The 11,895-nt window shown below is 38.3% G+C and overlaps 1 protein-coding gene across 3 annotated transcripts in view; it reads left to right on the top strand.

Annotated features, from left to right (window-relative positions):
- Positions 1-11,895, top strand: part of crybg1a (crystallin beta-gamma domain containing 1a) — a 46,450-nt gene that overhangs the window by 14,965 nt on the left and 19,590 nt on the right. For all 3 annotated transcript variants that reach the window (XM_014010364.1, XM_014010358.1, XM_014010373.1), the window contains exons 2-4: positions 2,029-2,170; positions 6,839-8,199; positions 10,519-11,618. In XM_014010364.1, the coding sequence (XP_013865818.1) occupies positions 2,029-2,170; positions 6,839-8,199; positions 10,519-11,618 (2,603 nt within the window). The remainder of the gene's footprint in view (positions 1-2,028; positions 2,171-6,838; positions 8,200-10,518; positions 11,619-11,895) is intronic.

Here is an 11,895-nt window from a genome sequence, read left to right as displayed (position 1 = left end):
TGGTGGAGCTACTCATTACTGAGTCCTTTTTTTGACACTTTGATTTCTGTTTTGGGGGGTGTTTCGGGGGGTTTTGAGCTATGGTCTATGGCCCCCAGCTGTAATGAACTTGGTACTGCACCATAGTTTTTTAATATTTAATCTCAATAGTTCAGTGTTTACAATACTAATATGATTGTATTTTGATGTTTTACTATATCATTGTCTTAATACTGCTCTATTGTTGTAATATTATGCAGTTTAATGTCAATAATTGTATTGGCAATGTGGCCTCTTTCTGCACACATACAAACCAACCCCTGCCACCACATTCTGCCACAGCTCCATTGGTCTAATGGTCTATGTCATGGACTTTCATGAGGGAGATCAGGGTTCAAAACCCAGCTAACGCAACTTAAACAAAAAATCTATCTCTTCAAACTTCATATTGTCACACAGTTACCTTAATTACAAACACCTGCTGATGTGACAGGCACAAGCTGGTATAGCAAACACATTTGAACTTGGTCAAAGTTCATTTTGCAAGTCCAATGGTGCAGGCAAAGCCATGCTGCAATCACATGCTACATGGCAATGCACACTTGTTTTTACATCGTAAAAACCCATGTCTAGTTTGTTTATTTTGTTTTGCTTTGTCACGTCTAAAAAAAAGACAAATAACAAATAAAAAGGAAACTTTCCAAATAAGATGCCCCAATGTATCTATAAAAAAATGTTGAAAAGTTGAAAAAGTTTAAGTTGAAAAAAAAAACCTACTTAGTTTACCTGCAACTCCTCAGACTGAAGATGTCTCTTGGAGAAAATACATTTTTTTTCCAACAGAAAAAGAACTTGTCCAATTTTATTTTCATTTTATTTTTGATTTTTTGACTTTCAAATAAGTACTTGACAAATCAATAATGTACCCATCTACATATTTATTTTTTTTACCAGTACGGAACCTAATTTAGTAAATCTGTTGTAGCAAGTAAAACTAAAGGCTGTAGGGGATCATCAGACGAAAAAAAAATTGCAAACATAATCAGTCGTCTTTAAGCAATTTGCAGCATCTCCACTCAACAGAATTTCTTAAATTTGTCTTCACAGCATGCAACAGCTTTGATAAATTTCATTATTTATCCTTGTTGTTTTTTTAGTGTTTTGCTTTAATTCTAATGAAATTTGTAATTTCTAACTTKTATTGGGTTTCCGCCAGTGCACTTAAGATAAAGTAATCAAGCTCTGCCACCTTGTGGTCAAACTCAGTACTGCAACTATGCATCTGGTGATTGTGCAAACATGCTGCCACTTTCATGTAAAATAATTGTCAARAAGTCTTTCACCTTTTATTTCTTTTAAAATATGTTGATATTTGAATATAATTCACTTTTTCAAGGACATAAATTCACATTTGTACTTCTTGATAATTTCATTTCTTCTATTGCAGACTATTTTTGCACTAAATTATGCAAATTGATCTTCTATGCAGTTGTAAACAGATAAAATGACTGTTAGGTTTTTCAGACTGGGTGTGATCTGTTTGTAAACACTGGCCTTAGCTGCAGAAAAGCCCCTCCCTAAAATAGACGTATCTCCTAATGCCACACATAAGCACTAGAAACCTCTGCAGCTCTCTAATTACTCATCAYGTGCTGGGGAATCATGAGTGTTTTCATTTCTGTCTTCACTATGTGTGTTTTCATCTTGCCACTAATGTGTTATGAAAGCATTAGAGTTAGAGCTGTCATCACCTGAGATTTAATTGCACGCGAAGCTGGCGTAGGAGTCAACGTGTTTGTTGTTTTTAAGGAATATTACAACATCCGGACAGGCTATCTGTGACAGTTTTTGAGCTAAACATTAAAATCTGAAGAAAAGTCACATCAAGTAATAAAACTGTCACGATGTTAAGCTTTAACGTGCAAACCTGAAACTAAATAAAGATAAGTGTTGCACAATGAAAGGGGAAACAAAAGYCAGTGACATAACATCCTCTGCTTCCCGCCTCCTCACCCGCTGCCTGTTTTGTTTCCTGCCTGCTTCCACCAGGAGTTACGACCAGATGAGCGTTTCCACAGAGTGCAGCTTCCAGCCAGAATCCGACTGGGACTCTCACCCCGAGTACTCCTCCATGATCAACTTCGACATGAGTCAGCCGAGCAACCCCAGGTCCCCCTCTAAGCTTTTCAAGGTGGGTTTCGTGTTCAGCGTCTGTGTTTGTATCACAAAAACTGAAGCTTTTGTTTGAATTAGGCAAGGATAGGTCTTGCAGCAACTGGGTGAGGGTCAGTGCTTCTCTCTGGCAGACAGTTCATTTGCTGCTGTTGCTAGAATTCTTGATTCACACAGCTGAATATAGATTGTTGACTTATTAATGGATAGAGTAATGTGCAAAAGTCTTCAGTTCACTCAAGTGTCTAAAACAGGTTGCTAAAAACAGTTTGTGTTAAAGGTTTATGGGCATGTTTGATGTATAGATCRGTGTTGAGGGTTTTTAAAATTGAGGAAAAAAACTTTTAAAAAGATCTTGTAAAGCAAAACTTGAATTTTCTTGTGCTTTATTTTTTAATAAGATTACATGGCTGGAACCCATTTTTGTTTATCAATGCCTGAGAATTGAATGAAAGTGAATCACTGTCTTTTTTAGTGGTTTAATTCAATGCATTTAATTGCTGAGGATCATTAACCCTCTGTGAATCACTGCAGCAGCACAATGCGTGCTAAAACAAAAGATGTAAAGAAACACAAACTGTGAGCTTCATTAAAATATAAATCTAATAAACTAGAACACTATGCAAAACTCACAAAGAAGTGTTTTAAAGGCAGAATGACAAAATTGGATCTCATTAGAGTAAAGTATTGGCAGCAATATTTAGATTGGATGCTTTTTTTCAGTGTTGGATTGAGGGAATTATCCATCGATTTTCTTTACCTACCTTTTTTTTCTGGTGCCCATCTCCCAGCAGTCAMTGTGTGAGAGGCGGGTYGCACCCTGGACAGATCACAAGTCCGTCATTAACGACAACCAGTCACACTCTCAATCACACCAAGTGGTAATTTAGAGTTATGACATCTGGAGACAACTGGAGTGCCTGGAGAAAACCCATGCATGCACAGGGAGAACATACACCCAGAAAGGCTCCTGAGCATTACTGTCTTTTAAASCACTTTGAAGGAGGATGACTTGAAGCAAAGAGCCACAGATTGAGGCTTGAACCTCAGTCTGCTGCATTAAGTGGATGGAATGATAAACCACCTGGCATATTAAATGAATAAATGGGTTTAAATGTTAAGAGTTTAAGTTGTGTGGTGACAAATACTGTCTATAGGCATGTTTTGCTTCTGTATAGTTGGACACCTACACTTTTTTGACTCATTTATTATCTGGTTTCACCCTCGTATACATCTTTTTAAAGAGTGATTCATCTTCCACCAAGATAATGCACTTAAACACACCTCAGTGTGAGGATTCAAATGGAAACAAGGCCCCTGAGGCAGGTGGATGAAATTTTTACATAACTTGTAATTAAGCAAAACACAAGGTCAAGAACTCCTGAAAGAAAGTGCAGTTGGTGAAAAACGGAGCGAGCTCAAACCTTTGACTTTAACACAAACAATGCAAACTGAGACGGGATCGTGACAAAAGGCAACAAAAACCCTGGAACGATACGCAGAGGGAGGCAGCAGGTCAGATGTGATGATGTGTAAACAGAAACCTGAAAACAAAATCAGCTGAGAAATGCAGTGATACAACACAAGGGAACAAAAAAGCATGATTAACCTAACAGGAAACAGGAAATAAATCAATTTAAACATCAGCTAATATTAGATTCTACAATAGCTGATAACAAGACTCCTTTTTCCTAAAGCAGCACAACTTTAGATATGTTTTATTAAACATAAATCCTAATGTTTACATGAAATTATCAGTCATACATTAATAACCACAAGCGACTGCTCAGAATAATTTGAAAGTTTTGAATTAATGCCCAAAATATGATCTATATTCACTCGAAAGATGTCAAACAGCTCCTGCTGATTTGTCATATTTCCAAACTGTTTTTCTATTCAAGCTGTAAACAGGTTAGTTTGTTCGAGGTGACCAAAGTCAGACCTTTGGTGTGTTTATCCTCCAAGACCAGGTGCAAAATAACCGTATAGAGTGTCTTTACCCTGTGGACTTTATATCAAACCTGTCAGACCAGTTTTCTTGTTTTYATTTGTGTCGACGATACTTTGGAAGAAACGCTTAGTTTTTTACCACAAGTTTGACAATTTTCAGATATTAAAAAAAATCTGTTTTACAACAAATAGAAATAATGTAAGTAATACAATTTTTCTGCTAGTTTGTTAGATTTATTTTTTATACACAACATAATGACAACATTAGGTGATTTTAGAATCAAATCTGTTACAGTTTATTATTTTTTATTATTATCATCTCATATCAGAGCGTGAAGCAGAGCTTTAGCTGACAGATAAGGAAGTGGAGCGAAAAGCTCACAGATGTGGCTCAATACCTCCACCTACCTAACATTAGTCACTGCTGTGAGTAAACATAAGGTGAACGCTTGGAGGACTAATACCTAAAAGACTACAGGTAACCATTAAAGATAGAGGAATACATCCATTAAACCATTGTTTTTTAAACTYTTTTTTTCATCTGGTGGATTTGTGGATTTCTCAGAACAAACTGGAGGTAAAGTATCCCAGCTTTGACTTCATAGTAAAAATGAGACCTTTTCCAAAAGAACTTGAAAATCCGACGGCAGACTGTAGCTTCTGTTTGCTCAGTGAAAATATGTACGTTTGGCTGCATGTAAGTAAGCTGAAACAAGGTTTCATTGAGGTGTTTTATGAAAAAAAAAAGCTGGTTATATTGACATTTAACTCTCAGGTCAGTTAGAATTGAGTCTGGCTGAACTGTGTAGAGATTTACTTCCTCCTTCAGCTTTGGTTTGTTTCACCTTTGACCCGTTTTACTGGCTATGTCTTATCTAAATGACCAGTTTAATGACTCTACCAATAATGAAACCAAATTCTTTCATGTCAGCTCAGTAGATAACAGATGGCCTATTACTGTGAGGAGTTTTTGAACGAGGAAGGGTGCAGTTGTGCTCTGCAGGGATTGCCACACCCTAATGCTGCAGGATTTTAAAAGCTCTTCGCATTATTTTACCATATGGACTTTTGGATTAGGTATGAGTCAAATAGAAATGCCTTCAAATCAGACAAACGCTTCAAGAAAGTGATTATTTACAGATAGCCACTTCCAAATCTGGCAAGCTGTAGATAGAAAATGTCTTGTGAAAACTTAACAAGACTTTTTGTGACAATGAGTTTACTCAATCTGATTATTATTTTTTTTTTTAGAATTTTGAAAAGAAACTGAAAAATAACTTCTTGAATCCAGGAACAAAACTGTTGCTGGTTTTGACTTTGTCTGCTCTGTTCTTCTTTTGTGTTCCATATTTCGTGTCTAAACATGTCTGTATTTTGTGACATCATGATCCAGATTTTGTAACTCGTGCATTAAAGCAGTGAGTTTGTGTTTTATAACACTTGAATTAGTTCATTTAATATAACAAAGTCATACAGTCGCTGCTGTTAATTTACACTGAGCTCTAGTTCAGTATTTGACACTAACATTTAGGAAATATTTGTATTTCCTAATTTGATCTACAGTACAAGCCTTTAAATTCAGCTTCCTCTAGTTGCTGTTGTTTTGCATTTAGAGGTAATAAATGAACTTTGAGCTGACGAAGTTTTTAATTTGTCTGGTAAGTCATTCAGCTTGATGTTTTCCTACTRTACAGGAGTGTCTATTCATCTCTTCCAGCACTGTAAGATGCTACATTTTCCTTTTCTTCAGTAAAAATAGCTTTTCTTCAGGGTATTAAACAATAAAAAAGGTAAAATATACAAAATATTGTTAAAGGGATCCATGATTAGTTGTAACATTAGACTTTATTTAATAAACATRTATTTTAACTGTAAAATAAAGACTGTAAAATACTGTAGGATGTTCAGTTTTTATCATTTTTAAACTAAAAGTTTAAAAATATATTACACGTACGGGGCCATTTTATTTACACGCAAAGCATTCTGGGCAAAATATGACGCGAATAGGTCATCGGTGTGAGGCTGCCAGCGAGCTATATCCACCCTGAAGGTTAATCTTGGACAATATCTGATGATCGACTCTTTTAAATGAAACCAGAGAGCGTTGACAGAGAGGAGAAGGTAGAAATGACTCAGCCTGTAACTGAAAATATGGATGGAAGACAACAGTTTAGCTTGTTTGCCGCACTAGCACCGAGCTAATACATATAAGGCAATATAGCGTCAGTGCTAGCACAAAGGCTAACAGGTTAAGCTGGGGTTCTTCTTCCATGAAGCAGCTCTGTTGTCCTCCATCYATATTTTCAGTTCCAGGCTGAGTCATTYCTACCTTCTCCTCTCTGTCAACGCTCTCTGGTTTCATTTAAAAGAGTCGATCATCAGATATTGTCCAAGATTAACCTTCAGGGTGGATATAGATCGCTAGCAGCCTCGCACCAAGGACCTACCCACATCATCATTTACCCAGAATGCTTTGTGTGTAAATAAAATGGCCCCGTCCGTGTTAAAATGTACTTTTAAAAATTTACAAAACTAAACAGCCTACAGTATTTTTACAGTCTTTATTTTACAGTTAAAATATATGTTTATCAAATGAAGTCTAATGTTACAACTAATCAGGGATCCCTTTAAAACACAACTTTTATTCCATAGTTAAAGATTTACAGCTTGAAAGGAACAATCCACTAGAGTTTTAAATGATTAATCATCTTTATGTCTTCACTTTGTCCTCTTTCAGAACGCGGAGGGAAAGGGAATGTTGGACCGCTTCACCAGCCTCTTCCAAAGGAAAAAGAGTGGCAAAAAGCAACAATCAACCATCTCCACCAGTTCAAGTTCACCAACATCTCCTATTTCTCCCCGTTTCCACTCATCCCAGCAGGAGGATGAGCCAAAGACTCAGATTAATTCTCAAAAAGATGACGAGCTGATAGGGTCACTTTGTATGAAATCCAGAGCCGAGAGTGGCGACTCTCTGAGTCGGACCTCCAGCCCCAGCGCCTCCAGCGTGGTCTCTCTGAAGACCGATGACCTGGATCTTCCATTTGCAGACAGCCACAGCAGCGGCAGGAGCAGCGTGAGGGAAGTGCACGTGTGCCGGGTCAGCACAGCTGGAGATGAAGGGAACTCTGGGAAAGCAACAAGCACCGCTGTGGAKCTTGAATCTGACACTCAGCCAGTCGTTAATCCATACTCAGATTTAGACTTTGCAAAATCAGTGGTGGAGGAAGTTAGCAAGAGGCTGCAGGTTAATTTGAATGAAAACATGCCGAATTCCAGCGAGGAAAACGTTCTTAGCCCAACAATGCCAATGTCTGTTAATGTAGCAGAGACTCCGAAGTCTCCKAACTTGACCTGTATAAGCTTAGCATCAAAGAAAACTGAGGTGAGTGTTGGAGAAAGGGGACATCGCACGGCTTTAARGGGAATAACTTTGGGCTCTCGGTCAGCCACGTTACACGGCATCACAACTCAGCAGGAAACGCACGCTCCGGAAACAGAAAGACAAGACGCGGGGGTCGGGATATCCACCGACAGCCTGTCTGAGAAAACTGCAGCAGCGACGTGGAGCCCTTCACCTGAGATGCAGAAAATGCCAAGAGCGGATTCTCCTGTCCAAGTCCACAGAGCCATCTGGGTGGAAACGTACCTGGGAGAGGAGCAGGAGGGGGAGGGAGAACGACTGAAACAAGAGGAGGAGCTAAGAGCCGACTCGCCGCCTGTCCTGGCWATACCTGTGACTGTAATACCTGAGGATGATTCAGTATCACAGGAAGAGAGCCCCTTTGCCCCATCAGAGAGTTTATTAACCAGTGGCAGCTTGCCAGAGTCAGTCTTGGCAGCGACTTCAGAGGAGTTCCAGACAATTTCACCGCAGCCGGCAGAGCCCACCACTGGCATMATCTCAACACCGGGTTCACTTCAGGAGAAAAGCACACAGAGCGAAGCTCGTGTGACGCACACGACTGTGAATCCACCTTCGAAGAACAAAGTTTTTGCCCAGAGGGTGTTTATTAACCCTGCGCTGAGTTTGGAAGGAGGCGAGGAATACATCAGAGAGTCGACTCCTGAGCCCTCAAACCCAGCAGAGCTGAARCTGTGAGTACCGGGTCTGTTTTTACTTTCTGTGGTTTAACAGTCTCTTTGATCCTGGGAGAACCAGAAAGCAGGGAGCTGAGGAGAATTTAGCCTGAATGCAACCTGAGCCCTGTGTTCCCATGTTTCTTTGTACCAGAGGAGAACAATGGACTGAACTGGTTGGKAGGCACTGAAATATTCATTTACAGAAGGCAGTTGGCAACATTTTGCATTTTGTAAAACATACTTTAAGAAAACACCTAAAATTAATACGACCATGCAAACAATCCCATAAAAATAGAGCATCATTACTTTTAATTTAAAATATTGTATACTGTATTCATCACCAAAATGATTATTGTGATAAAAAAATGAGAAATTATATATTAGATTAACATAAACATATAGTTCAAAAAAGAAAATAAAAAATAGTTTATTTAGTATTTGACAGTTTTTGTTGCAAAATAAAGTTTACACAGTGAACTGTTAAAACTTTTGAGCAATTGTTCCCTCCCAGCTAAAGGTGGTCATGTCTGAACAAGAAGAGGTAAAAACATAAAATATGTATGACTTGGATGTGGCCATTGTGAAAAGTTTGCTTCCGGGATTGTAACTGTCTACTGTCTGGTATTTACAGCCTGACTTTCTGCAGTCTAAAGCGGCACACATGAATGGTTTTTTGTCTGTTTGAGGTTTTATCTTTGAGGGAACTCAGATCTGATCTTTTTGTGATTTTTTTTTAAATGAAATGATAGTTAGCATTTTGTTGAGTGAAGAAAAGATATGAAGTCAGTACGTTACCTGCAACAGTCAGCTGTCATCTTTCAATAAATCTGTGATCTCAGTTTAAAAAAACTGAAATTCAAGGATTTCTCAAACATGCATGAATGAGCCAAACACTGTATGCTGGGTATGTAATTGATGATGAGTTACATTGTAACATGAAGCTCACAAAAGTTGATTTTATATAATATCCTCCTTTAATGCAATCCTCTAAACCAGGGGTATCAAACTCATTTTCTCTGGAACAATCTCCCACTGTCTGTGAGGTCTGCTGGGTCTCTAAATGAGTTTAAGTCTCTGTTAAAAACTCATCTGTTTAAACAGGCATTTGAGTCTGAAGAGCAGGATCATTAGGCCAGCCTTTGCTGTTTTGTTTGATTTTATTGTTCATTTTATTACTGTACTTTGTTCATTGTTTTTATTTTATGCTCCTGTACAGCACTTTGGTTTTTATTGTGCTTTATAAATAAACGATGATGATGATGATGATTTTCACCCAGGGCCACATGAAAGTTATGGTGGCCCTCGAGGGGCCACTTTAATGAACTTTGACGTTTCATGTTAAGAACTAAGTGTACGACTGATGAAATCTGAAATAAATACAGAAATATTATTTAGTTTATGGTTGATGCTGACTTTAAGCAGCTTATTTTCAGACATTAATACTGTACTATCCAACTAAATTGTTCAGTTGCTTAAAGTCAACAGCTTCAGGGACAGGATTTTATTAAATTTATTTTTATTTCATTTATTTTTATTAAATTTATTTTGTTGCATTTAATCATAAATTTAAAGTTTACCATTGATAAAAGAAACAAATTTCATGCTACGTAAAATATTATATATATATATATATATTTGGAGGGGGGTACCCCACCCTGGCGGGCCACACGGGAGTCACCCGTGGGCCTTGTATTTGACACATACTCTAAACCCTGACCGCTGGTGTCATTTCATTTCTTAGTTTTTTTTAACAATCTCACAACTGATAAATAGTGTCATGGTTACTAGAAAAACTTTCTGCTTTTTATTTTAAATGATATGAMAAGTATAAAATATTGAATAGGGGTTTCACTATTTGAATCAGGTGTGTTTGAGCAAAGAAGCATGTAAAACGTAGGATGTTGGGCCCTGAGGATAAGGTTTGAAAACCCTTGTATATAACAAAGGGATAAGCCTGTTATGCGGATGGGAGGGGTCTTCTGCTATTATCTGTACTCAGTTGAAAATGCTAAATYTGGAGAAGTCATTGACAGAAGACAAAAATAAGACGAATCTGAAACMAGCAGATAACTCAGTTTAGCATTGCTTTAACTTAAAGCATTAGAATGTGTTTGTTATGTTTAAACAGAACCAGATAGACGTTTCTTGTTTGCTTTTCCTGGCCCCAGTTTCATATTTCTTAAGCAGTTAAGTGCAAAGATAYGCCCTGGATGTATGAACTGTAGGCTAGGTATTTATTTTTGCAATATGAGAATGTATGATYTAGTAATTTTTAATATATACTGTAAGTTAACACAACTTTGTGCTTTCTACTCTCTRCTTTTCCTCTGACAGGGTAACAAGCCTTGAAGACAACAATGATACTGAAACCAAAGACAACAGTGTTGAATCCACAACAAGAGAAGAGACCTCACAGTTTGTTACCATTACTCCTGAACCTATAGTTAAAGAGAAAACAGACTCTGAGGCCTCTGACTTTGGAGAAACCGCTTCTCCTTCAGACATGAACAAAACAAAGGTGCAAGCTGTGGAATCAGGCGTAAAAAGTCAAGGTCCCTCTAAACGAGGGGTTAAAGGAGCAACAGAAAGTCAGCATACCGCAGAACATGGAACAAAGCCCTCATCCACTGCAGCGGGAAGTAGGGTCAAGAATGTCACAAGAAAAGCTAAAGGGTTCATAGAGGTCACAAAAATGGAAACTTCCACTGATCATCCACCACAAAGGGAGCATAGTAGTGAGAAAACTGTGATTCCAGTACTAAAAGATCAAAGCATCTGTAGTGTCTCAAATGTAACAGGTGCAAAGTCTAAAATCCCTAAAAGGTCAGCATCTGAAAGTGAACCGAAATCTCCAGTGACTCCTGATAAAACCTCTTTGCCTGATGTTTCAGGGTCAGCAGTTATTTCAAAACTGCAAAAACAACCTAGATCCAAAGAACCTGTAAAACCGCCACCCAAACCTGTCAGGAAATCGAGTTTGGAGGACACTAAAGTTGGGAGGTCTGCTTCGGGAATTGTTTCTCCGACAAAAACCGTCTACAGGACAGGAATAAAACTCACAAGGGAAAAGTCAAGCGAGAACTTCAAGTCTGTAAACCTTGTGAACGACACGGTAAGGGAGCRCGAGCAGAGAAACTTGCAAACGGCTGACAGGGAAAGTGCTGACGTCAAAAAACAGCAGCTGAACCATCTGGAGAACAATGCTGCTTCTGCATCAAAGAGCCGCTTACCTGTTTCATCTCCAACAAAAAAGAGGAGCGATGATATAACTCAGACAAGTTGCAACAACTATAAAAAAGCTTTGTCCAGTCAGACAGACTTAGACAAGGCTGAAACAAGCCAGAACCAAAGTCTAGAACAACAGGATGTAACTCCTGATAATGAGGGCCCTGAAAGCAAGACAACTACCACGCTCCCAGAAAGTCCTAAGAAARGTAAGGCAATATAATCTCTGTTAGCTGAGACAGAAATCACCCTCTTCKGRTGTTATCATCCATTAAATGGACGTTATTAGTCGTTATCAGTCCCAWAGAATGGCTTCAGACTGTCCCGACTGTGCCGCCTAGTAGSTTCTCCATCCCATAGAATGGCTTTAGACTGTCAGCTGCTTAATATGAGGCATAAAGCCACCAAGGTTTTTTTATGCAATCTGGTTAATATGAGGCTTAAAGCCACTAAGGTTTTTATGCAATCTGATTAATATGAGGCATA

The sequence above is a fragment of the Austrofundulus limnaeus genome, unplaced genomic scaffold (assembly GCF_001266775.1).
Source record: "Austrofundulus limnaeus strain Quisiro unplaced genomic scaffold, Austrofundulus_limnaeus-1.0 Scaffold2, whole genome shotgun sequence".
Taxonomy (NCBI): domain Eukaryota; kingdom Metazoa; phylum Chordata; class Actinopteri; order Cyprinodontiformes; family Rivulidae; genus Austrofundulus; species Austrofundulus limnaeus.
The sequence above is the reverse complement of the archived record's forward strand: the minus strand, read 5'-3'. Positions and strand labels throughout refer to the sequence as shown.